Raw genomic sequence first — 22,211 nt, 5'->3', positions numbered from 1 at the left:
GTAAATACTGCACCTTAGGACATAAGTTATCTATTTTCATCCTCTTTTAAGCACTGTCTTTAAATATACCCTAGAGAGTGGGCAGGGAGGTTTGGAGACATTTTCTCTTACCCACCAATGTGATACTTGAGAGGCTTTCCGTTGGGTCCAGATATCCAAAAGGAAAGATTTTGATCTTAGAAAGCTTGTGTGCCTTGAAGTTGCTCATTAACCATTCAGCATAAGATCTGTCAATAGAGTCAGCAGCTATTATTATTTATTATTGTTATTATTATTACTGCTTTTTGTTAAATCTGCTCCTTTGTTAAATATTTGGGCTTTCCTTAGAAGTTGATGAATTTATTCCTCCTTTTCTTCTATTTAGATTTAAGGAAAGGCATATAGTTGGGGAAAGCAGGGGATGCTTATAGTCTGCAACAGCCAGTTACAAAGAAACCAACTACTACACACTTTATCTTAGGGTAGAGGAGAATAACCAATTTTCTCTGCTTCTGTCAAGGCTTTTCTTTTTGAGGTTATTCTCTCACTTTAAATAACAAGATAGGAAATCCTGGCTTTTTCAGTTTGATTAAATCTTTCCGCCTTACTGGTCTGATTTCCTGGTGAAGACTGGTGGATGTCCTTATAAGCAGGTCAGATAGGTGACTTGAGAGCAACAGTCTTCCCTGATAAAACAGATGTGCATCGGGCCTCACCCAGTGTCATAGGCACCTAAATGTGCAAACCACTCTGCTGTGTTATCGCCTAGCCAAGTACCTCTAAGCATGCTATGAACTTTTAGTCTGTTTCTTTGATTTACTAGGATTTTTCATCTGCTGTCACATTCTGAACAAAGCCAATAAGATATTTTGTCTCTCTTTTCCCTTTACAGTTGTTTCCTGTCTTTGCTCCTGGTGGCAGCTGTGGTTTGGAAGATCAAGCAGAGTTGCTGGGCGTCGCGGCGAAGAGAGGTTGAAATGATAAAACCAAATGCTATCTTTTCAGTGGCTTCTTTTATAGTTGTTCTCTGTTGTATTTATTCACATATGCATAGCATTAACCTTCAGTTAAGGATAAGCTCCACTAATCTATAAGTGCTTCTGTTTAGGGATTTATAATAGTGTATGTTCGATTGCAGTCTCAGTGACAAATGATGCTATTTTAGTATCCTGATGCTGCAGTTTCTGTGAAGCACAACAAAAATAGGGGTGAGTGTCCTGAGTTCCAAGAACTCAGATTCTAGACTGAAATGTATTTGTAGCAGAAATATAACCCCACTATAATTTAGGAGATTCTTCACATCTGTGTCGAAAGAGGAGGTTTCTGTGCTGAGCCTCTGACCCACATTAGCCCCTGCTTCAATCTGTTTAAAGAGGCTGATTCCCCTTTTCAGATTAAAAGCCTATCTAAATGGTTTGGGTGGGTGTTTTGGGGTGTTTTTTTTTTGCCTGTGGAGCACAGTAGCAGAACAGAAAGGTGGGAGAAGCCACGCAGGACTTGGAAAGCTTTTGTGTACTACTTAAAAGGTGACTTCTGGTGCCAAAGATTTCTCCTCTTCATCCCATCCCAGTTTCCCAACTCCTTCCTGTTCGCAGCATGTAAAAAACTGTGCTTTACACCCCCCATATATGGTTCCTCCTTGTTTATCCCTGATGCATTTGGTGGGGGTTTTTCACTGCTCTTTTTTTCCTGCTTATCAGTTGAAGCTAATTGCATGTTAGACCTAAAGCACTCGGGCTGACCAAGATAGGATGGCCAACATGTTGTTGCCCCATAGTATACAGAATGTGTCCATATCTCGCATATTTAAGTAAGAAACCCAGACTGGTTTGCATAGGAAGGGATCTTAAAGCTTCTCCAGCTCCAACCCCTGCCACGGGCAGGGACCCCTTCCACAGGAGCAGCTTGCTCCAAGCCCCTGTGTCCAACCTGGCCTTGAACACTGCCAAGGATGGGGCAGCCACAGCTTCTCTGGGCACCCTGTGCCAGCGCCTCAGCACCCTCACAGGGAAGAGCTTCTGCCTAAGAGCTCAGCTCAGTCTCCCCTCCGGCAGGTTCAAGCCATTCCCCTTGGCCTGTCCCTACAGGCCCTTGTCCCAAGCCCCTCTCCAGCTTTCCTGCAGCCCCTTTAGGCACTGGAGCTGCTCTAAGGTCTCTGCTTAAGGAGCCTTCCCTTGTCCAGGCCAGCTCTCCCAGCCTCTCTTCTCAGGAGGTCATCCCCCAAGACCAGATATCTCTAAGGAGTGAGGTGTGTTTCTACCCTGCTTTTAGACCTTAGGGTGAAATCTGCCCCTTCCCATAGATTTTCCTCCTATCTGCCCTGCTGGAATGATGCTGCAGACACCCAGCCCTGTAACTGTTCTAGTCAAGGGTAGTTTATTCATATGTAGTAATTGATCAAGACTGTTCTGAAGATTAATTTTTACAGTGCTGAAATTCAGTGCAAGTGCCCATTTCATGCATCTCTTCCAAACTCTGTCTCTGATTGTACTTCCCAGTGCAGTAGTGGGAATAGGATAAATGTATTCAGTCTGAGGATCTCCTTTCTTCTAATAAAGCAGGACGATGCTTGATAACTCTTCCTCTTTCTGCTTCGGATGTTTTTGCTCTTACTAGTGAACTCAAATGCATAGTATAATCAGTGGCTTTCAAGCAGATAACCCTTCATCTTGGAAGTAATTTAAGTCTTTGAGGTTTCCTGGACTCTCTGAAGGTAGATAAATTTTTACTAGGGAGCCTGGTTTTTTCCTTCTCACTTTTCTTGGCAAGCAAGTAAGCTGGAGTCAGCGTAGTGTTCCCTATTGGCTCTTGGGGTTAAATGTTATCTAGGAACGTATGAGGGATATAGACTGAAAAGTAAATACAGTGCTTTGGAGCTCAGTTAAAATACTTTAGCAGGGGCCTAAATGAAAAATGTCTTGATAAATTAAGTTCCTTTCAGTCTGATCTGTGTTTAAAGGAAAAAAGCTGGAGTGCTCATAGCGTCTTGGTATGTTTGAGTTTAAACTCCATTTACACCTCTGTCTGTTTGATGAGCAGTTCATTGGTGTGTCCTTTTCCTGCCAAATTCTTGTCTTTTCCTTCTATTTGTCTTGCTCCTACTTCCCATCTCAATCTTGTAGGTCATAGATCTCGTGTTCCATTCTTGTTTTGTGAGATATACCTGTCCAACTCAAGGGAGTGGAGAGGGGCTGGGGACAAGGGCCTGTAGGGACAGGCCAAGGGGAATGGCTTGAACCTGCCTGAGGGGAGACTGAGCTGAGCTCTTAGGCAGAAGCTCTTCCCTGTGAGGGTGCTGAGGCGCTGGCACAGGGTGCCCAGAGAAGCTGTGGCTGCCCCATCCCTGGCAGTGTTCAAGGCCAGGTTGGACACAGGGGCTTGGAGCAAGCTGCTCCAGTGGAAGGGGTCCCTGCCCATGGCAGGGGTTGGAACTGGAGGATCTTGAGATCCTTTCCAATCTAAACCAGTGTGGGATTCTATGAAACCATTTTAAATCTCTGCCATTCCATTATTAGATGCTTTAATAAAGTCTATCTCCAGAAACAGAAGTCCACCCAAAAATTCTGCATCTTTTTAATATAATCTAAGATGATTTTATAGCTTGCAGGGTTTTTATTTTATACAAACTCTCAGTAAATTCTAGCAAGGCTCTCTTTAAACATTCATAGTTAATCAGAGAATCCCTGACTGGTTTAGACTGGGAGGGACCTTAAAGCTCCTCCAATTCCAGCCCCCTGCCATGGGCATGGACACCTTACACTAGAGGAGGTTGCTCAGTGATTAGTAGCAATTTACTGCATTGAAATTTGAGGTGTACCAAGATTTCCCTGTGTTCTGAGGATGCTCCTGACGTGGGTCTGTTTCAGATCTGCCATTCTCCCTTCCTTTGGCAGTGACTTCTCTCTTTGGGTTTCTCCAGTACACTTACAGAGCTCTTAAGTCACATTTTGCTTGACTGGGAACAACAGATTTTGCTTCCGGGCCCATGGCAGGGGTTGGAACTGGATGATGTTACGGTCCTTTCCAACCCAAACCATTCATTGATTCACTAACTTTTCCTCTACAAACTGCTGACACATTTGATGGAGACCACCTCATCCACCTCCTCCCATTACAGTTTAGATTCTGGGTGGATTAAGCGGCAGTGGCAGGACACTGGATTCAGACATCAGCATCAACCTTTGAGTGAATATATGCTACAGCTCTGGAGGAAGGTATTTCTCTGGCTTGGGCTGTATTTTTAGAAGTAGTCATGTTACAGTTGCCTGTCTCCCATGGGCTGTGCTGTAGTAATTCTGTGCTCATTCTTTAATCTTAACCCCAAAGTAAGTAAAATATAACACAATCTGTGAGTAATTCCCAGCTATCAATCACGTCTGCTTCCAATATAAGCACTGCAGTGCCTAACTTCTTATCACAGTGCAGAGTGAAAAGTAGATAGCTAGATCTGAGAGGGAGCGTGTTGAAAGGTCTGGTAATCAGAATTATTCAGTATTGCTGGGAGAAGTCATACAGCTGGGCTTGGTGTGTTGGGTTAATGGAACAGAGCAGCATCATCTGGTTCAAAGCGAATTTGCATTACTCCTTACTGAGAAAGCAGTGTGCTAAATCCAGAATCTATGTCAGGATCTTGTACAATGTATTTAAGGTCCCTTCCAACCCAAATCATTCTGTGAGTCCATAAGATTCTCCCTTTCTTCCTTCCATTTTCATTTCTGCAGCTAATCCTCTTTGACCACGTATCAGTGCTGATGCTCCCCAGCTTCCTGGCTAAAGGGTCTTTTGGATGTGCAAACACTGTGTAGCAAATGTCTAGTTGTAGGAAAATGAGTTTGGAGCACTGGGCAAAAGTTCAGGCCTTGCAGAGTATAAAGCTTGACCCTAAGTAAAAATGGGAACAATTTGTGTCATTTCAGGCATGGAGGAGATGGGATTGTAAATTGTGTGTTTATTCCCTCTCCACTGAGCACCAAGTTTAAGTACCTTCAGACATCTTAAAGAGGGGAAAATGGAAATCAAATGGCAGCTTTTATAGGAGGCTTAGGAAGAGGTGAATGACATTAGGAAATAGGGATAGGAAACCTTTCTATCTTGTCTCTAGAAAATGACATGTTAAATGTATTGAGGTGGTAATAGAGAATAATGCACAAAATACGAGAGTGGCATTAGAAATTTAATATGCTCATCTGCTGTCGTGAATTTTCTGTCCTATTTTATTCCAGCATCCAACTTCTGTTCTCTTCACCCTCAGTTGGCTTCATCTCCTCCACTTTGAGCAAGAAATAATTCCTCTTAACATTTCCAGCAAATGGAGCATGGGTAGTGATGGCCAACCCAGTGTAATTGCATGAGGAATGGCCGTGCCCCACTGGGATGTGTGGGGAGCAAAGTGGTAGGAAAAGGGGCAATGGCTTGAACCTGCCCGAGGGGAGACTGAGCTGAGCTCTTAGGCAGAAGCTCTTTCCTGTGAGGGTGCTGAGGCGCTGGCACAGGGTGCCCAGAGAAGCTGTGGCTGCCCCATCCCTGGCAGTGTTCAAGGCCAGGTTGGACACAGGGGCTTGGAGCAAGCTGCTCCAGTGGAAGGGGTCCCTGCCCATGGCAGTGGTTGGAGCTGGAGGAGCTTTAAGGTCCTTTCCAACCCAAACCAGTCTGGGATTCTGGAATAACTAAATTTGGGTGTCCAGACCTCATTTGCACCTTTAACACACTAAAGTTGTCTTCATTTTGCCTCCCTTCTTGCCAAGACTATTCAGGACTGAACGTTTTCACTCTGTGCACTACCCAGCTTATTCAGGATGGAGTTTGTGAATTGATTTACTGCAGGGATTATCCTTCTCCTTCCTGACCTCATTGCTGAAACCTTTTTCCCTCCCAAGTGGGTTCAAACTGTAGCAGTGCTTCTTTTCCACTGGCATCCTCCTCTGTAACATCCAAGAGCATTGGATACCATTTCGGGAGGCATATTGCTGTCTTCAGTTGACAGCAAAGACTTTCTAAGGGATGTGTGCTGTGTTATTGCCCTGCCTTCATTTTCTTCCCCTTCCTGCTCTCACCTGTTAGTATTTCGTTCACCTCAAATCTTCTATCCTAGGCTGTGATTTAGAGCATCCTTTGTCAAAGCAAAGGATTCAGGATTGGAATTTTTTCCAACTGTAACTGTAAATCAGGATTTTCCTCTTTCTCTAGAGGCCACAGTGGTGGTTTGGAAGGATCTGGTGTCAGCTTTATGCAGGAACATGAAGAGGTCAGGCTACAAACATCCCTAGATTTAGGCAGCCCTGGTGCTTCAAAGGGCTTTTATGAAACGAGATATGCTGGTGATGAAATTTGCTGCTGTATTCCCCAAGCTCCCAGCAGTCATTTGGCATGTAGACCTTGTTGTTTGATAAAGCTGACAGTGCTGTTCAGTGTCTGGCAGGGAGAAGGGAACATTAACTTGGTGGTGGTGTAGTTTGTAGAGGAAACACGAATTGGAGGAGGGAGAAATCATGGCAAGCAGGTAACTTTGAAGGAGGGGTAGATGACATGGTCAGTGTACTCAGTTGTGGCACTGCATGGTGAAACGTAAGCCTTTATGTATTTTTTAAGCAGTTAAGGTGAGTTTACTTCCCAGAATGCCTATTCCAGGAAAACAGACTGAAATAGTAATGTCAGTGGTGGTTTGATAACCCTACGTCATTTCCCAGTTCCTGCATTTATAAGTAGAGTAATAATAAAAGAGCATAGTGTTAGTGTTATGAGTAACCAGTTACTGGAGTACTGTGTCTCTCTGGTCTCAGTGATATCTTGGGTGTTGCAGATGGTGCAGAACAACACTGCAAGAGAGTGAGCTCTGAAGGATGATCTGAAAGCTGGAGCAGCTCTGCCCTGGAGCCAGGCTGAGAGAGCTGGGCTGGGGCAGCCTGGAGAAGAGAAGGCTCCTGAAGGGGAGACCTTAGAGCAGCTCCAGTGCCTAAAGGGGCTGCAGGAAAGCTGGAGAGGGGCTTGGGACAAGGGCCTGGAGGGACAGGCCAAGGGGAATGGCTTGAACCTGCCCGAGGGGAGACTGAGCTGAGCTCTTAGGCAGAAGCTCTTCCCTGTGAGGGTGCTGAGGCGCTGGCACAGGGTGCCCAGAGAAGCTGTGGCTGCCCCATCCCTGGCAGTGTTCAAGGCCAGGTTGGACACAGGGGCTTGGAGCAAGCTGCTCCAGTGGAAGGTGTCCCTGCCTGTGGCAGGGGTTGAAGCTGGAGGAGCTTTAAGGTCTCCTCCAACACAAACCATGCTGTGATTAATTCACTGTCTAGAACGTAAGCAAGAAACTAAAGCATCACAGGTGACTCATTTTATCCAAGGAAGGACATGCAGAGATGTGATGATGTGAGTTAATGTCTGTGAAGAGGAGCCATGCAAGATTCATGATGGGTTGAGGTTCTTCTAACCGATCAGCCGGAGGCAGAACATCCCGTGTCTGCAGCTGGGGATAGAAAATCAGAAGTTGTTCTGGTTTTCTCCTTAATTGGAAGAGTGGCAATGCCAACAGGTTTTTGTAGGAACATGGCTCTCAGAATTTGATTGCTCTTAGGAGGATCTTTCCTAGCTCAATTGCATGGTGGAATTCAGTGGCTCATACTATGCAGGAGATCAGATCAAATAGTCATAACTTTCTGCTGTCCCTAAATTTAAAATCCATGAATGGGAACAACCTCATAGTACCTGCGACTTTATCCAAATAAGAAACATCTGCAGTGATCTGTGTGGCTTTGGTCACCGAGTGGAGGAAATTGTGGCAGAAATAAGATGCTCTGAAGAGGAAAAACCTCCCAAAATATTAATGTTGACAAGAGATTCCAGCTTAGGAGGAAATCAATGGCCCATTTCTGTTTGAACATGGCTACTGTCACATCTGTGCCTAACTGAGCTCATCTCTGGTTGAACTTGCAGTTACCGCTGACCGTTTGTAGCTTTAATATGTCCATGTAGGACCCCATCATATCAGGTTGGCAATCTAATATGCAGTGTTGGGTACCCAGCTGAGCTCTTCTCACATGGTCTTCAGTGGTGCTGCTGTTAGAGAATGAAGTTGGGTTTAGTATATCCTAAAAACTATAGAGTGGTGTGAATTGGAAAGGATCTTAAAGCTCATCCAGTTCCAACACCTTCCACAAGAGCAGGTTGCTCTGAGCCCCATCCAACCTGGCCTTGAACAGTTGGCCAGTATTTGCAATGCTGAAGCTCAGCTATCATCAAATCTAGCCTTAGCAGAGTTGAATCTCATTTAATAACCCGCACACCTGTATCTATATTGATGCTGTTGTTTCAGACTCCTAGATCCCTCTCTGATGATAGGAATCAGTGGTAGAGGTATCTAATTTAGCCATTTGGGAAAATCAGGGAGAGAAGCAGTGTTGTGTAATCAGGCTAGAAGAGCTCTAGTCAATCAAAGGTGTGCTCTGCTATTGTGTAATTATCTGCTATTGGTATATATTTTAGTCTGCATGGACCATATACTTCTGATCATTTTATAAAGAAATGATATCTTCTTCTTACTAAAGGTCAGGTTTTTCTGTGCCCTCCTACTGGGCATGATTATGATGAATAACTTACTTCTCTTAATCAGCCCTGAATTAAATCTCTTCTGTCATTTCAGCATGAGGCAGCTTCCCAGCAGCTTTTGCTTTCTGGTTTCTTATGGTTTTGAAGTGTGGACATGCCTGTTCACAAGCATTTGAACATTAATTCTCTCCACCTCTCTCTTTCAACACAGCCTGCAACGTCAGTTGCAGAACTAATTAACTGATGTTAATATGTGCACGGCTCTAGGGGCTGAAAAACTTCACTTTCAGTGATGATGGAAGCGTCAGAGCAAATGGTTTGTTTGTTGACTTACATGGCAGTTAATGTAATTGTGGCTAAATGCTTTAAATCACTGATTTCCGAGACAATGTGGCTCGTCTTTGTGCAATATTTATAGCTTCTCTATTTATTTCTTTGCTGATGTCCCTTTGTGTTTTCTGGGAAGCTCTGTTGTTTTCTCCTCTTTCCCTTAAGGTCACTGTAATCTAAAGCAAAGGTTCCCACTCTGGGATATGTATTTTGCTTCAGACTAATGCACAGTGATGCCTGCTCACCCACCAGGCACACAGCTCCATCTGCCCACCGTTGCCACTGCCACCAAGATGGGCACCATCCCCAAAGTCCTGGAGCCCCAGGAGGTGATGGCCCCTTCCACACTGGCCATCTGCAGCCTCTCAGGTGCTGCTTGGGCAGATGTCATTACAGGAGAGCTATGGGACAAGTTCTGCAGACAAGGTTCTTTAAGTCATGCCTGCAGATAGGTAGTTGGTAGTTGATGTGAATACACAGATAAGTATTTGTGCACAAATGGGATGAGCCGCCTTCTGAATTCAAATGAAGCCTTTAAAGCAACGTAGGATGTGCAGGAATAAGCTCAAACTGCCTGCCTATCAGTGCAACCACTCTGCATAGTGTGTTTTGGACGGATAGGAGTGCTCTCCATCCTTTGACCTCAGCCAAAATCCCTGTTAATCCTTGCTATCAGTAAATGGCCAAGTCAGAGCTAAAAAGCTTTGCTGAGAGAATTCTGTTACCCTTTGCTTGGTGAACGCAGAGAGACCTGTAGGTATTCAGTTAGGTTGTGTGTTTTATGTGCCTTGGAGGGAACGTGTAAGAGGATTGACACTCTTTAACTAACTTTGCAGAACTAATGCTATGTAAAAGACTGGTCAGGAAGAAGGAAACATCTCGGGTTTCTGGACCACCCTCTGTTTAACCTTGGGAGGGAGTGGATGACCAGGCTTGCAGAATCCATGTTGGAGAATCTTTAGCACTGTGTGGACAAACTTCAGCTTGATATAGGAAAATCAAAAGTATTTGGTTCTGCCCCAAAATATTTCATTTTTCCTAAATGTCTTGTAGTTTGGTTGGTCCTTTCCTTGTCTTCTTCATCTTTCTATCTTTCTCCTCTTTTCATGACACTGGAACTGTAGTGTGAAGTCCCTGGGTTTTGGCCAATTAAACTGGCCTATTTTGGCCACTTTATCTTTGCAGTACAGACAGGGTAGTGGGGCTCAAAACACAGAGCTGATTTAGGAGTCTCCTGGTTCTTAAAGCTGGCTGTAGAGAGCATGGAGAACACAGGAAGGGATTTTGCTTCTTCATAAGAGAGTGAAGCTTGGATTTTTTTCACAGAATCCCAGCCTGGTTTGGGTTGGAAGGGACCTTAAAGCTCCTCCAGCTCCAACCCCTGCCACAGGCAGGGACCCCTTCCACTGGAGCAGCTTGCTCCAAGCCCCTGTGTCCAACCTGGCCTTGAGCACTGCCAGGGATGGGGCAGCCACAGCTTCTCTGGGCACCCTGTGCCAGCGCCTCAGCACCCTCACAGGGAAGAGCTTCTGCCTAAGAGCTCAGCTCAGTCTCCCCTCAGGCAGGTTCAAGCCATTCCCCTTGGCATGTCCCTACAGGCCCTTGTCCCAAGCCCCTCTCCAGCTTTCCTGCACCCCCTTTAGGCACTGGAGCTGCTCTAAGGTCTCCCCTTCAGGAGCCTTCTCTTCTCCAGGCTGCCCCAGCCCAGCTCTCTCAGCCTGGCTCCAGAGCAGAGCTGCTCCACCCCTCGCAGCATCCCCATGGCCTCTTCTGGACTCATTCCAGCATTATTCCTGCTGTACCTCCTGTCTGCTGGACATAACTGCTCCCTTTCTCGTGGGGTCCTGCTTGCTTTGCATTTACTCTGCCTTAAAATGAAAGCTTCACCGTGCCCGTTGTTCACTTAGCACACCCGTGTTTTCTTCCTCCTTGAGTTTCTGTCTTTTTCCTTCTCATCTCCATTGAAAACCGAGATGAAATACTCATGTACACTCTTGTGTTCATTACAAGCTGTAGATAGCTGTTTTGCTTAGCTTAGTTTTTTAAAGCCATCTTTTATAAGGAGCAAATGAAATCCAAAACGTGTGGCTTTCTTCTGGAAGAATCATCACCCTTTCATGGCTGAAGATACCAGACCCCCAGCCCCAAAGGTACCATGCTCATAAAAGAGCCTCTGCAGGGGGCAGTTGCTGAGATGGATGGTAGCAGCATGGTTATACAAAGAGTGGTGACTGCTTTATTAGCATGAATAAAATGTTCAGGCTTCTCTTGTCAGGAAACACAGCATAGGTTATATTAGTCAATTAACCTGGTAACCTGAAGAGCTGTTTTTCTTTAACGTGCTATTGCATGAAGAGGTTTTCCTCAAGTCCTCCGGTGGTTTTCCCTCCATCAGCAGCACACTTTTCATTTTGGATTATCCATTACTCAACAGGTATGAGTTTAAAGAATCCCTGGTATAAAACATTGCAGTTCTGCACTGTCTGCTCCCACAGCTGCACCTCTGGTGCTGCCACAATGAGATGGGTGACATCGGTTGTCTCCCCACCTCGCTGCTCTCTTCCACTGTGGACTGTTGAGATTGTTTATTGTCAGGTTCCTTTGGTGTGGTTGCACCAAAGCCTTCAGGCTTTGTTTCAACACTTCCCACTCTGCGATTGCTTTCACTTGTGATTCTTTTTGAACAGAGTTTTGCTAGTGATAGTGGGAGGAAAAAAAGGAAATCAATGCAAATGAAAGTTGCAGGTTCTCAGTTTGCAGTTACTTAAATATTAAAGGCCAGGGGCTCCAATTCCTGCTTTTTGATGTGTTTTTATTGTAAGCCTGTCAAACGTTTTGCCTTTTAAATCCTCTTCAGACCTAACTGATTTAAAATATTCCCAGGTTGTCTTATTAATTGTGTGATCTAGAAACCAAAGCTTTGCTTGAAAGAGCGTTGGGGTTCATTATGTCAAATCTCAGAAAGCCAATCATTAGGAATGAGGGGGAGCCAGCTTCATGGTATCTTGATGTTAACTGCTGCTGATTTCTAATGCTGTGCTCGATGTCTCGGCTAGGGAAACGCCACAGTTTCTCCCTCACAACACAATAACTTCTTTTAATTAAAATTTTAACATACTGAAAACCACTGAAGGATACACACGTGCACAGGTTACGGGTTCAGACTTAAACAGGGGAGAGCTAGGTTAGATACAAGGAAGAAGCTGTTTCCTGTGAGGGTGCTGAGGCGCTGGCACAGGGTGCCCAGAGAAGCTGTGGCTGCCCCATCCCTGGCAGTGTTCAAGGCTAGGTTGGACACAGGGGCTTGGAGCAAGCTGCTCCAGTGGAAGGGGTCCCTGCCCGTGGCAGGGGTTGGAGCTGGAGGAGCCTTAAGGTCCCTTCCAACCCACACCATGCTGGGATTCTAGGGTTAAACATGCACAGTGCATGCACTGGGGAAAGAGTGACATTCTGGTTACAGGACAGTGACTTCCCAAATTTCTTCTTAATTTTGAGGGGGTTGCAATTCAGTAGCATCATTTGTGCTGCGTCACAAACTGGTGTTAGGAACAGGATGCTCCCTTAGGCATTTGCTGCTCTGATTGTAGCTGGGACCTTTCATCTTACCTGGTCTGGCCACTGTTTTACTGAGGCTCAGCTGCGACAGCCCCAAAAAGCAAAGCCTTTCCTCAGCCTCTTCAGAGCACAAAGACAGTAACGATGCTGTCAGCACTGCTTTTCCCACTGCTCGTGTTGTGTCACATCTCTGCCTTCACAGCACTGCTCTGGGTTTTATATCTTGAAGCTACTATTGACTTCAGTAGGAGTCATGTTGCCAAATTGCACATTTCCTTGAGTAAACCAGGCTTCCTTCAAAGAGCTGATGGCTTTTAGCTCTGAAGTCTCATGGACATCTTCATCAGGACAGCTTGTTCTTTGATTTTATAGCCATTCAACAAAGCGCTTTATGATAGCTGAAGGGGACAATTGCAGAAACAACAACCCAGCAATCTGTTTCACACTTGCTTTCGTCTGCAATCTGCTGGTGTGCTTTAAATATTCCAAAACTCCTCGTGTTCTCTTACCCAAGTGTGAGTTACCCACAAGTTTGCTTGCAAGTGCTTAGTACGGCTCCGTTGGTGTCAGTGCGCTGGGTTTTTTGCTTTGTGACAGTATCTACAATCTGCTCCTAAATATTTTCTGTTTTCCTTTTTTTTTTTTTCTTTTCTTTCAGAAATGAAGGAAAACTTTGCCACGGGCCTTTTATGGCAATGAATTGTTGTATTTTATTAATGTGAGATCCGTATGAAAAGCATAGAGGCTTATATATGCCCAAAGCTTAGTTGTATTGACCTTGTCGTGCCTGCCTGCCACAGTGCCTGAATCCCAAGCTTCTTAAAGAGACAGTATTCCTGTTTTCTACACTAAAACCACTCCAAAACCAAAGGGTGGCTTCACAGGGGAAAGGCCATAGAAGGTTTATGAGTTTAAGAAAAAGGTGATGTAATACGTATTGTCCAAACGAGTTGCAGGCTGGATAGAATCACAGAATCCCAGCCTGGTTTGGGGTGGAAGGGACCTTAAAGCTTCTCCAGCTTCAACCCATGCCACGGGCAGGGACCCCTTCCACTGAAGCAGCTTGCTCCAAGCCCCTGTGCCCAACCTGGCCTTGAACACTGCCAGGGATGGGGCAGCCACAGCTTCTCTGGGCACCCTGTGCCAGCGCCTCAGCACCCTCACAGGGAAGAGCTTCTGCCTAAGAGCTCAGCTCAGTCTCCCCTTGGGCAGGTTCAAGCCATTCCCCTTGGCCTGTCCCTACAGGCCCTTGTCCCAAGCCCCTCTCCAGCTTTCCTGCAGCCCCTTTAGGCACTGGAGCTGCTCTAAGGTCTCCCCTTCAGGAGCCTTCTCTTCTCCAGGCTGCCCCAGCCCAGCTCTCTCAGCCTGGCTCCAGAGCAGAGCTGCTCCAGCCCTCGCAGCATCTCCATGGCCTCCTCTGGCCTCGCTCCAACAGCTCCACGTCCCTCTTGTGCTGCTGCCCCAGAGCTGGATCAGGGCTGCAGGGGGGGTCTCCCCAGAGCACAGCAGAGGGGCAGGATCCCCTCCCTGAGCTGCTGCTCACGCTCTGGGGGTGCACCCAGCACACGGGGGGGTTCTGGGCTCAAGCGCTCACTGAAGCTGGGTCATGGGGAGCTTCTCCTCACCCAACACACCCAAGTCCATCTCCTCAGGGCTCCTCTGCACAGGCAACATCTTGTAGCATCATCTTCCTTTTGCCCATGTGCTCTGGCCTCTTCTGCCATTCTAGATGGGGGTTATTTGGGACACAATTCATTTTGTTGTGTTTCTTTAGCCCTTTTTGAGTGTTCTAAATGATCAGTTAGGGCTTGAATGTCAAATTGTCCAGAAGTAATGGGGAAATGTGGGTGGTGATGGTGGCAAGTACAGAGGACATTTGATGGTGCCTCAATCTAGCTTAAAAATAGAGTATAGCTAGTACTGCTGCAGCTAAGTAGGAATGCTAAGTGTGTGAAGCTGTGTACAGCAAGTGATTCAGTAGGCATTTGCTGCACTTAAGGGTAAGACTGCTGGGTTTTTCCACCCTATACAAAGTGGATGCCTCTTCCCTTATTAAATAGGGGCACTGAGTCACATCAGAGCCATTGCTTCTGGGAATTAGGGTTATGGCTTCTGCACCCACTTCTGGGTTGTGTAGCTTGCTCTTAGTATTAGAGATTAGGCACCAGAGCCAAAAAGCAGCATAGCCACAGCTCAGCTAAAACTGAAATGCTGTTTGCAGCCCAGCCATGTAGGAAATGTCTTTTTTTTTGTATGTGTTAAAGAATGGGAGCTGCATCATAATGCTTCAGAGTGCTTAAGAGGACAATGAAAAGATGCCTCGTGTCATAAAGGCCTGCAGAGATTTACCAGGAAAAGGTTTCCTATTTTAATAAAACACAGTGCAACAAGGACGTGTTCTTTCCATTTGGTACATTTGCTGCATTCAGAAGGAAACCAACACTAAAATAAAGATGATTATTCAATAGAAGCCTGACAGCGTTTTGCTAGTGCTGTTATAAACAATATCAAATCCTGTCTTACAGTAGTTCCATGCTACTGCTAGTTGCATTTTCCAATGGTTCCCACTAATACCTATGGAGTCCTGTCGTGCCCCAGCCAGATGACAACAAACAACCAGGGTATCACAGCTTAAAATGTAAATAACTGCTTTGTGGACAGTTAAGCTGCTGCATTTGCCATCACAAATGGGTCAGGCTCAGGCTGTGTGGCTTCACTCGCAGTAAACTATTCCATTGTAGTAATGTGAATATTTACAGCTCTCTTTGTACCCTTAAGCCTGTTAAAACACGAGGAAGTTATTTCTTTATATTCCTTGGTATCCCTTCATATGGGGTAAAACCCCTCAGATACATGTGGTGTTTTTTTTCCATCTCTGTGTTGGAACAAGATGATAATAATATTTTTCTGTTTATTAAATTAGCAACTACTCCGGGAGATGCAACAGATGGCAAGTCGCCCCTTCGCCTCCATCAACGTTGCCTTAGAAACAGATGAAGAGCCGCCAGATCTCATTGGGGGAAGCATAAAGGTGAGAGCTGGTTCTTGAGGATGGTCCTCACAATTAATCATGGATGCTTCTTTTCAACTCTAGTTAACTTGATAATCCCAAATCCTCTGTTATATACCTGCAAGAAGCAGTAACTTTGGGAAGGCCAGTAAATACTGTTTTGATCTGCTTGTATTCCTTCAGGTATGTGATTACAACTTGGAGGCTGGTTTAGATTAAAGATATACTGGGTCTGTGGCATGGATTTGTTTGCCTTATAAGTTTTATTATCCCTTGTAATCAAGAAGGATGCAGCTTTACTCAATAGTTTGGCTACAAATAGCCATAGATACTGCAAATAAAAGCCATTTTTCTGTGATATCTCAAAGTAAACAGGAATATAATCATGTCTGTGTACTACAATAGAGCTAACATATTTCCGATTACATCATGTTGAAGTTCAAATACATCTTGTGATGTGCAAATAGGAGCGGGGAGAAATCACTGTCTTGCACCAGGCTGGCGTGTTCTTAGAGCACATAGTTTTAAGCAAAGCCTGTTTAAAAGGAAACTAATGAATTAAAAGATCTTTTTGATGTGATGCTTTGACTAGCAGACTTGCATATAAAAGGAAAAAGTTAAGAACCTGAGAACACTGATTGTTTTCTCTCCTAACACAGCTGTTTTATCTTATTTTATTTAGACTTAAGGTATTTTGGAAGTCATTAGTCCAGGCACTAAGTTTCTCATGTTCTGTTACTGGGACAAGAGAGCAAGTTCTGTTTTTCTATTAAAAAAAATGTGTATTTTAATTATTGCAAAGCACATGAAAACAGCCTGACCCCAGGACTTCTGTTTGCTGAGTGGGGATATTTAAATCTTGGCCTTCGTATCAGGAAATGCCACAATTAAGGATGCCTGGATAGCTTTAGCTTTTCCTTAATTTATGTGAGAATATAGTGTTTCACGGGAAGTTGTAATATTTTTTTCACCTGATTGATGTTCTGAACCATGTTCTGGGTAGGCACATCATAGAATAGTTTGGGTTGGAAAGGACCTTCAGTTCATTCAGTTCCAACCCCCCTGCCATGGGCAGGGACACCTCACACTAAACCATGGTACCCAAGGCTCTGTCCAACCTGGCCTTGAACACTGCCAGGGATGGAGCATTCACAGCTTCCTTGGGCAACCCATTCCAGTGCCTCACCACCCTCACAGTAAAGAACGAAGCTTTTTGATATATTCTCCTAATTTCATTATTTGTTCTGGTTATTTACTGTGTTCCATCCAAACCTTTATTCCCAAGCTTGAATAATTCCTGAGCTCCCCCTTACCTTTCTCTGAAGTCAGGGATCAATTGCCCCATGTTTTGCAGAGGTCAAACTTGGAGCATAGTGTGGAAATGAAGTTACATTTACAAAGGTACTCAGTGATTTGGGATATTGGGATACTCAGTGGCTGGACAGCTAAGCTCACCTGTCTCTGGGACCTCTCGTTGGAGATTCCGAGTAGTTCTACTCCCCATTGACTTTCATTTGACTCCAGATCACTCGGGTTTTGTGAGTTGCTGTAATTTCTCTTACAAGGCTGGTAGGCTCTGGAAGTCATTAGCCATTAATAGCTCCCCAAGACTTTGACATAAAAGCGTGTAAAATAGGATTGTCACTCAGCAAATTAGGATGAGCCTTTTTTTGGTTGCTTCATTGGAGAAGCTGTGGGATGTGTATGGATGTTCCCATCAGGCTGGAGGTGGATTGGTGAGGCTGTAGCCTGGCTGCTGATGTTTTTGGATTGCAGTCTGTCTGTCTGGGGCCCCTTTCCTCCTCCTCTTCCCATTTTCTGGAAATAAGGTAACTAAGAGCACCTCTTCAGTAGGATCAGAATAGGACAAAGTCATCCCTAGCTTTTTGATCTCTCTGACAAGTTTGTCAGCACTCAGAGCTGCAGAGGAGATAGTAAACTGGGATCTCTTACCTTCTGATCAGTGTGTAATTTCTTCTCTAGTTCAGCTGGCAGTGCTTTTTCCCTTTTCATTTGGGCTCTATGGTCTGATTTCTCCTCCATGCCTCTCTGTGTTTTGTCATCTTCTCAATGACTTTTGTGATGATAGGAATGTTGAACTCTTCTCTTTTGAAGCGCTTCCATAGGCAGCACCACAGACGGGATTTCCTCTTTCACTCACTTTCCTTGCTTTCCCATGTCTGTCATCTTCCATATCTCACTTCTCTGACCTCTTTGGGTTACTCAAGAAGGGATGGAGAAGCTGGTGTTAAGCATACTAAGTCAGACTGTGGACATATGTCCCCTTTTAAACCCAGAAACTGTTACCAACTGCTGATTGCCCTCTGTGCTGGTAACTCATACGAATGTTTCTCAGTCAACTTCAAGCATAGATGAGGTGGTCTGATTGAGGCAAATGGCACAAAACCTGTGCAGTTACATGAAGCCAAATACAGAACATGGACATGGGCTGTTGTGCCAGCAGGTGCCTTCATCTGCTGGAAGATGTGGGTGCAGAACAAGGATGCTTCTCCATGGCAGGGAGGATCACTACATTTTGGGGGTGCTTTATATAGCTTTTTACCATCTTGGAGAACTTGGATAGGGGATAAAAGCATGAATAAAAGTCTGGAATGTTTCAGCAAAGTTGAAATCACAGGAAGAGGAGGCTCAGGAAGTATGGGGGTTGTGAGCAACTTGCGGAATGACACTTCTTAGTCTGGCCTCTTGGATACTGCATCTAAATACATTTAAATTGAAGTGAAAAAGCAGTCTCAGCATCCATGGGATCAGCTTTCGTTTTTCTCCTCATCCTTTTTGCACCTGCATAGGGAAAAAGGGTCTTAGCAGGAGGGGGCTGAAGAAAGATGGGCTGGGATGAGACAGAACTGTAAAAGTGCATTTTACTTTGTGTTTTGTCAGTTATTAGCCAAGAAAAGAGAGAAGTGGTGCTGCACTGCTGACTAAGCTATTCTTCAGTTCCTCTGCCATTCGCTGTGTCCAACTCTGAGCACCTTCATTTTAAAGCAAGAAATCCAGCCTTGTGTTGTCATAACTGCATTGGTGTTTTTCTTTCCTCATGTGAATCAAAGCTGTTGGTTAATAATGGGTTGATTTGAGGGCTACAAAGGAGAAGTGGAAAATGGGCCGTCTTGTCTGCAAGAGATTAATTTCCTTTTCCATTGTGGAAGGCCAATTGGCAGCCAGTGTCAAACTAGTTTCATCCCAAGCTAATGTTTTCCAGCTGGACAGTATTAGAACCATGTTTTCAATTAGTATTTTTCCTGGGGTACTTAGGAGTAATAGAAAGTGATTTACCTGCAGGGAGACTATTCATATTACAGACTGCAGCTAGGCAACACGTAACTACCTTCTTGGGTTGATTTCCCACTCAACAAATACCCACTGGATTGCAAATCTACTGCTAAATTTGCTTAGTTATTACAAAATCCATTGGCTTTTCTCTGCAGCTTTTGTCTCTTTGGAGGTGCTGCATATTGCAGTGGTCTGTATTTGACATCCCTGGGTATCTGGACCTCATCTGAGTGTCTGAACTGGTATTAATGTAACTCAGGCCTTTTTAGGTCTTGTTATCTGCTTAATCTGAGTCCTGTAGTCCTCTGCAGCCACTTTTAGAAGAAGCTTTCCAGAAAGAATCTAGGGACAGGCTGAGAACATTGGGGCTGTTCAGCCTGGAGAAGAGAAGCTGAGTGGAGACCTCAGAGCAGCTCCTAGTGTCTGAAGTGGGCTTTAAGGATGGTGGAGAGGGACTCTTCATCAGGGACTGTAGTGACAGGACAAGGGGTGATGGGTTCAAACTTAAATAGGGGAAGTTTAGATTGGATATAAGGAATAAGTTCTTTCCTGTGAGGGTGGTGAGGCACTGGAATCGGTTGCCCAGGGAAGCTGTGGCTGCCCCATCCCTGGCAGTGTTCAAGACCAGATTGGATGGAGTCTTGGGTGCCATGGTTTAATGTGAGGTGTCCCTGCCCATGGCAGGGGGGTTGGAACTGGGTGATCTTAAGGTCCTTTCCAACCCTAACTATTCTATGATTCTGAGTTTATAATTCTGACATTGATTTCCAGATATTGGTATTGGCACAAAGTCAATGCTTGTAGATTCTTGAGGAGAACCACATATATAGCACAGCAAATGCTTAGCTTGATCAAAACACCTGCAGGGTTAACAAGAAAATTGTTGCATTAGAGAAAAAATAGGCTTAACTTAGGAAAAAAATACCTTGAAAGACTTTATAGGATTTGACAAACAACATCCACAAAGGTGGATGTTCACCTCGCAGAGCTGGTGCATAGAGCAGCCTTTGCTTCCCTGTGTTTAGAGATCCAACTTGTGAAGCCAGTGCTAAGAAGTGATTATCTTTGCATCTGTGATCGACAGGCTGTCCACAGCTCTTGAGGGAAGGATTGAGTGAGCAAACTCCTCGTGAAGTTCATTTAGCATGTTCTGTACCTTCGTGCCAACGTGCGTTAGATTCTGCTGTGTTAGGCTTCTGAGGGCAGAATAGCTGCACTGCAAATCCTTCATCAGCTCACCAGGCTGGCTGGTTCCTTAAAAATAGCAGGGAAAAAATGATGGGAAATAGCATCTTACTCCAGTAATTGTTTGCTTTGTTAGGGAAGAAAGTGCTGTTGAGTGGTTTAAAGAGTGCCAGAAGATCCCATCTGTTCGAGAAGCATGGAGATGAAGTGGTGGGCTGAGTTAGGAGTGGGCAAGGGGTACCACAGATTGGTATTTGCAGTTTACTTGTATTTTGCATCTGAGCCCTTATTAAATTCCTTTTATGTTGCAATGAAATTGTGACCAGCAGAGGAACAGGAATCAGCCTGGATTGGATTGAAAGGGACTTTACAGACCATCCTGTTCCACCCCCCCTGCTGTGGGCAGAAGCAAATGAGTAGTTAAAGGTGTGTCCCATAGGGCAGTGGGTTTGGGGAAGCTTCTGGGGTACCACTGCAGTGAGGAGTGATTTGAAATGAAGCATCATCTAGTTCCAGTGCTTCCACAGCCCAACTTCATGTTTATGTGTAGCTCTGTGTTGGGTTATTTCACTTAATGAGAGAAGTTCAGTGAAGAACAACAAAGGGCCAAGGAACTGATTTTTTTACAGCTTTTAGCCTGTTTTGGTTGTCACTTCTGATGATTCACTTCCCCCCTTTCTTCACATGTTACTGACCTGCTATTAGTCCATCAGTTCACTGATGGGCCAGCTTCTCTGACACCCCTCCCAACCCACTTCACTTAAAATGAGCTGGGTTAGGGAAGCATGGTGAGCTCATAGTCACTGTGTCACTGAGCTGGGAGACATGGGGTCCTCATGCAAGCAGGTAGGTTTGAAAGGCTGTCAGGGTTGAGCTGTGATATATACAAGTAGTCTTAAGCAGAAATGCCCGGGCTATCAAGATGCGTTAGACGGGGGTGGAGAGCAAATTAGGGGTTTTTAAGGATGGTATAAATAAGCTGAAAGGGAGAATCGTTCACTGTCCTCAAAAGGGTAATGGTTGGAGGAAAGGGAATGAATTTGAGGAGGGAAACCATAAACTGAATAAACTTAATGTGATGTGGCACTTACTGGAGATGGTTCCCATGTAGCCTCTGAGGCCAGAAAGGCTGGTTTCGTTTCGCCTGACCTGTCTGAAGCAGGCTGCCTGGGTTTGTTAGCTTGCCTTTTGGAATGCAATTTGATTTCTAATATATTATTTCTGGGGTTTCTAGCACTGGCTGCTTCTAGGAGCTTTTCCTTGCATTAACACAGAATCATAGAATAGTTAGGGTCATCCAGTTCCAACCCCCCTGCCATGGGCAGGGACACCTCCCACTAAACCATGGCATCCAAGGCTCTGTCCAACATGGCCTTGAACACCGCCAGGGATGGAGCATTCACAACCTCCCTGGGCAACCCATTCCAGTGCCTCAGCACCCTAACAGAAAAGAACTTCTTCCTTATAACCAATCTAAACTTCCCCTGTTTAAGTTTGAACCTGTTACCCCTTGTCCTATCACTACAGTCCTTAATGAAGAGTCCCTTCCCAGCATCCCTATAGCCCCTATTCAGATACTGGAAGGTTGCTCTGAGGTCTCCATGCAGCCTTCTCTTCTCCAGAAGGTGTTCAAAGCATGTCAGTGTGTAGCTGTCTCCTTGTCTTCAGCAAAAGCCTTTCCACTTGTTAGACTTTGTGTGTGCAAGTGCAGGCAGGAGGCTTCCTGTGGCATCAGGGTGATGAGGGAGCACAAGACTCATAGAATCACAGGTTTGGGGTAGAAGGGGCCTTAAAGCTCCTCCAGTTCCAACCCCTGGCATGGGCAGGGACACCTTCCACTGGAGCATCTTGCTCCAAGCCCCTGTGTCCAACCTGGCCTTGACAACTGCCAGGGATGGGGCATTCCAGCTTGTACTTTACATTTGGCGTTAATTCTCCTTACACTGGCCCACTTTCTAATCCACGGAAGAGTGTATGATCCTTTTTGAAGGAACCCCATGCTGGATGGAATAAGGAGGGAGTAACATAGTAAGAAGGGAGTGTTATCTGGGCAGCTGAAGTGTGCAGAACGGATTAGCTGCGCTGCAACTGCACATAGCCTGGCTGTGATCCCTGCTGAGAAACCAGCAACAAAAACACCTGATAAACCCTTCACCTAATGAATTATTTCCAGTTAACTGGTGCTGGGTATCTTGTTTGGATTGCTGTTGCAAAATTAAGGACATGGAGGGGGGAAACTTTTGCCACTTCCATAATATAATACGGAATACAAATATTTGGGAGGGAGCTATCACAAGATCAACAGAGACATCTGTTAAACCCACCT

General features: G+C 45.1%; 1 protein-coding gene across 1 annotated transcript in view; it reads left to right on the top strand.

The window, feature by feature from the left end:
- The window catches only part of ATRN (attractin), a 178,462-nt gene that overhangs the window by 144,481 nt on the left and 11,770 nt on the right, over window positions 1–22,211 (top strand). The window contains exons 26-27 of the mRNA XM_061351927.1: window positions 872–950; window positions 15,320–15,427. Coding sequence (XP_061207911.1) covers window positions 872–950; window positions 15,320–15,427 — 187 coding nt within the window. The remainder of the gene's footprint in view (window positions 1–871; window positions 951–15,319; window positions 15,428–22,211) is intronic.

This window comes from Neopsephotus bourkii, unplaced genomic scaffold, assembly GCF_033783945.1.
Source record: "Neopsephotus bourkii isolate Nb327-2 ecotype Australia unplaced genomic scaffold, CSIRO-AGI_Nbou_v1 NB_616, whole genome shotgun sequence".
NCBI classification, from domain to species: Eukaryota; Metazoa; Chordata; class Aves; order Psittaciformes; family Psittacidae; genus Neopsephotus; species Neopsephotus bourkii.
This window is presented reverse-complemented; position numbering and strand designations above follow the sequence as displayed.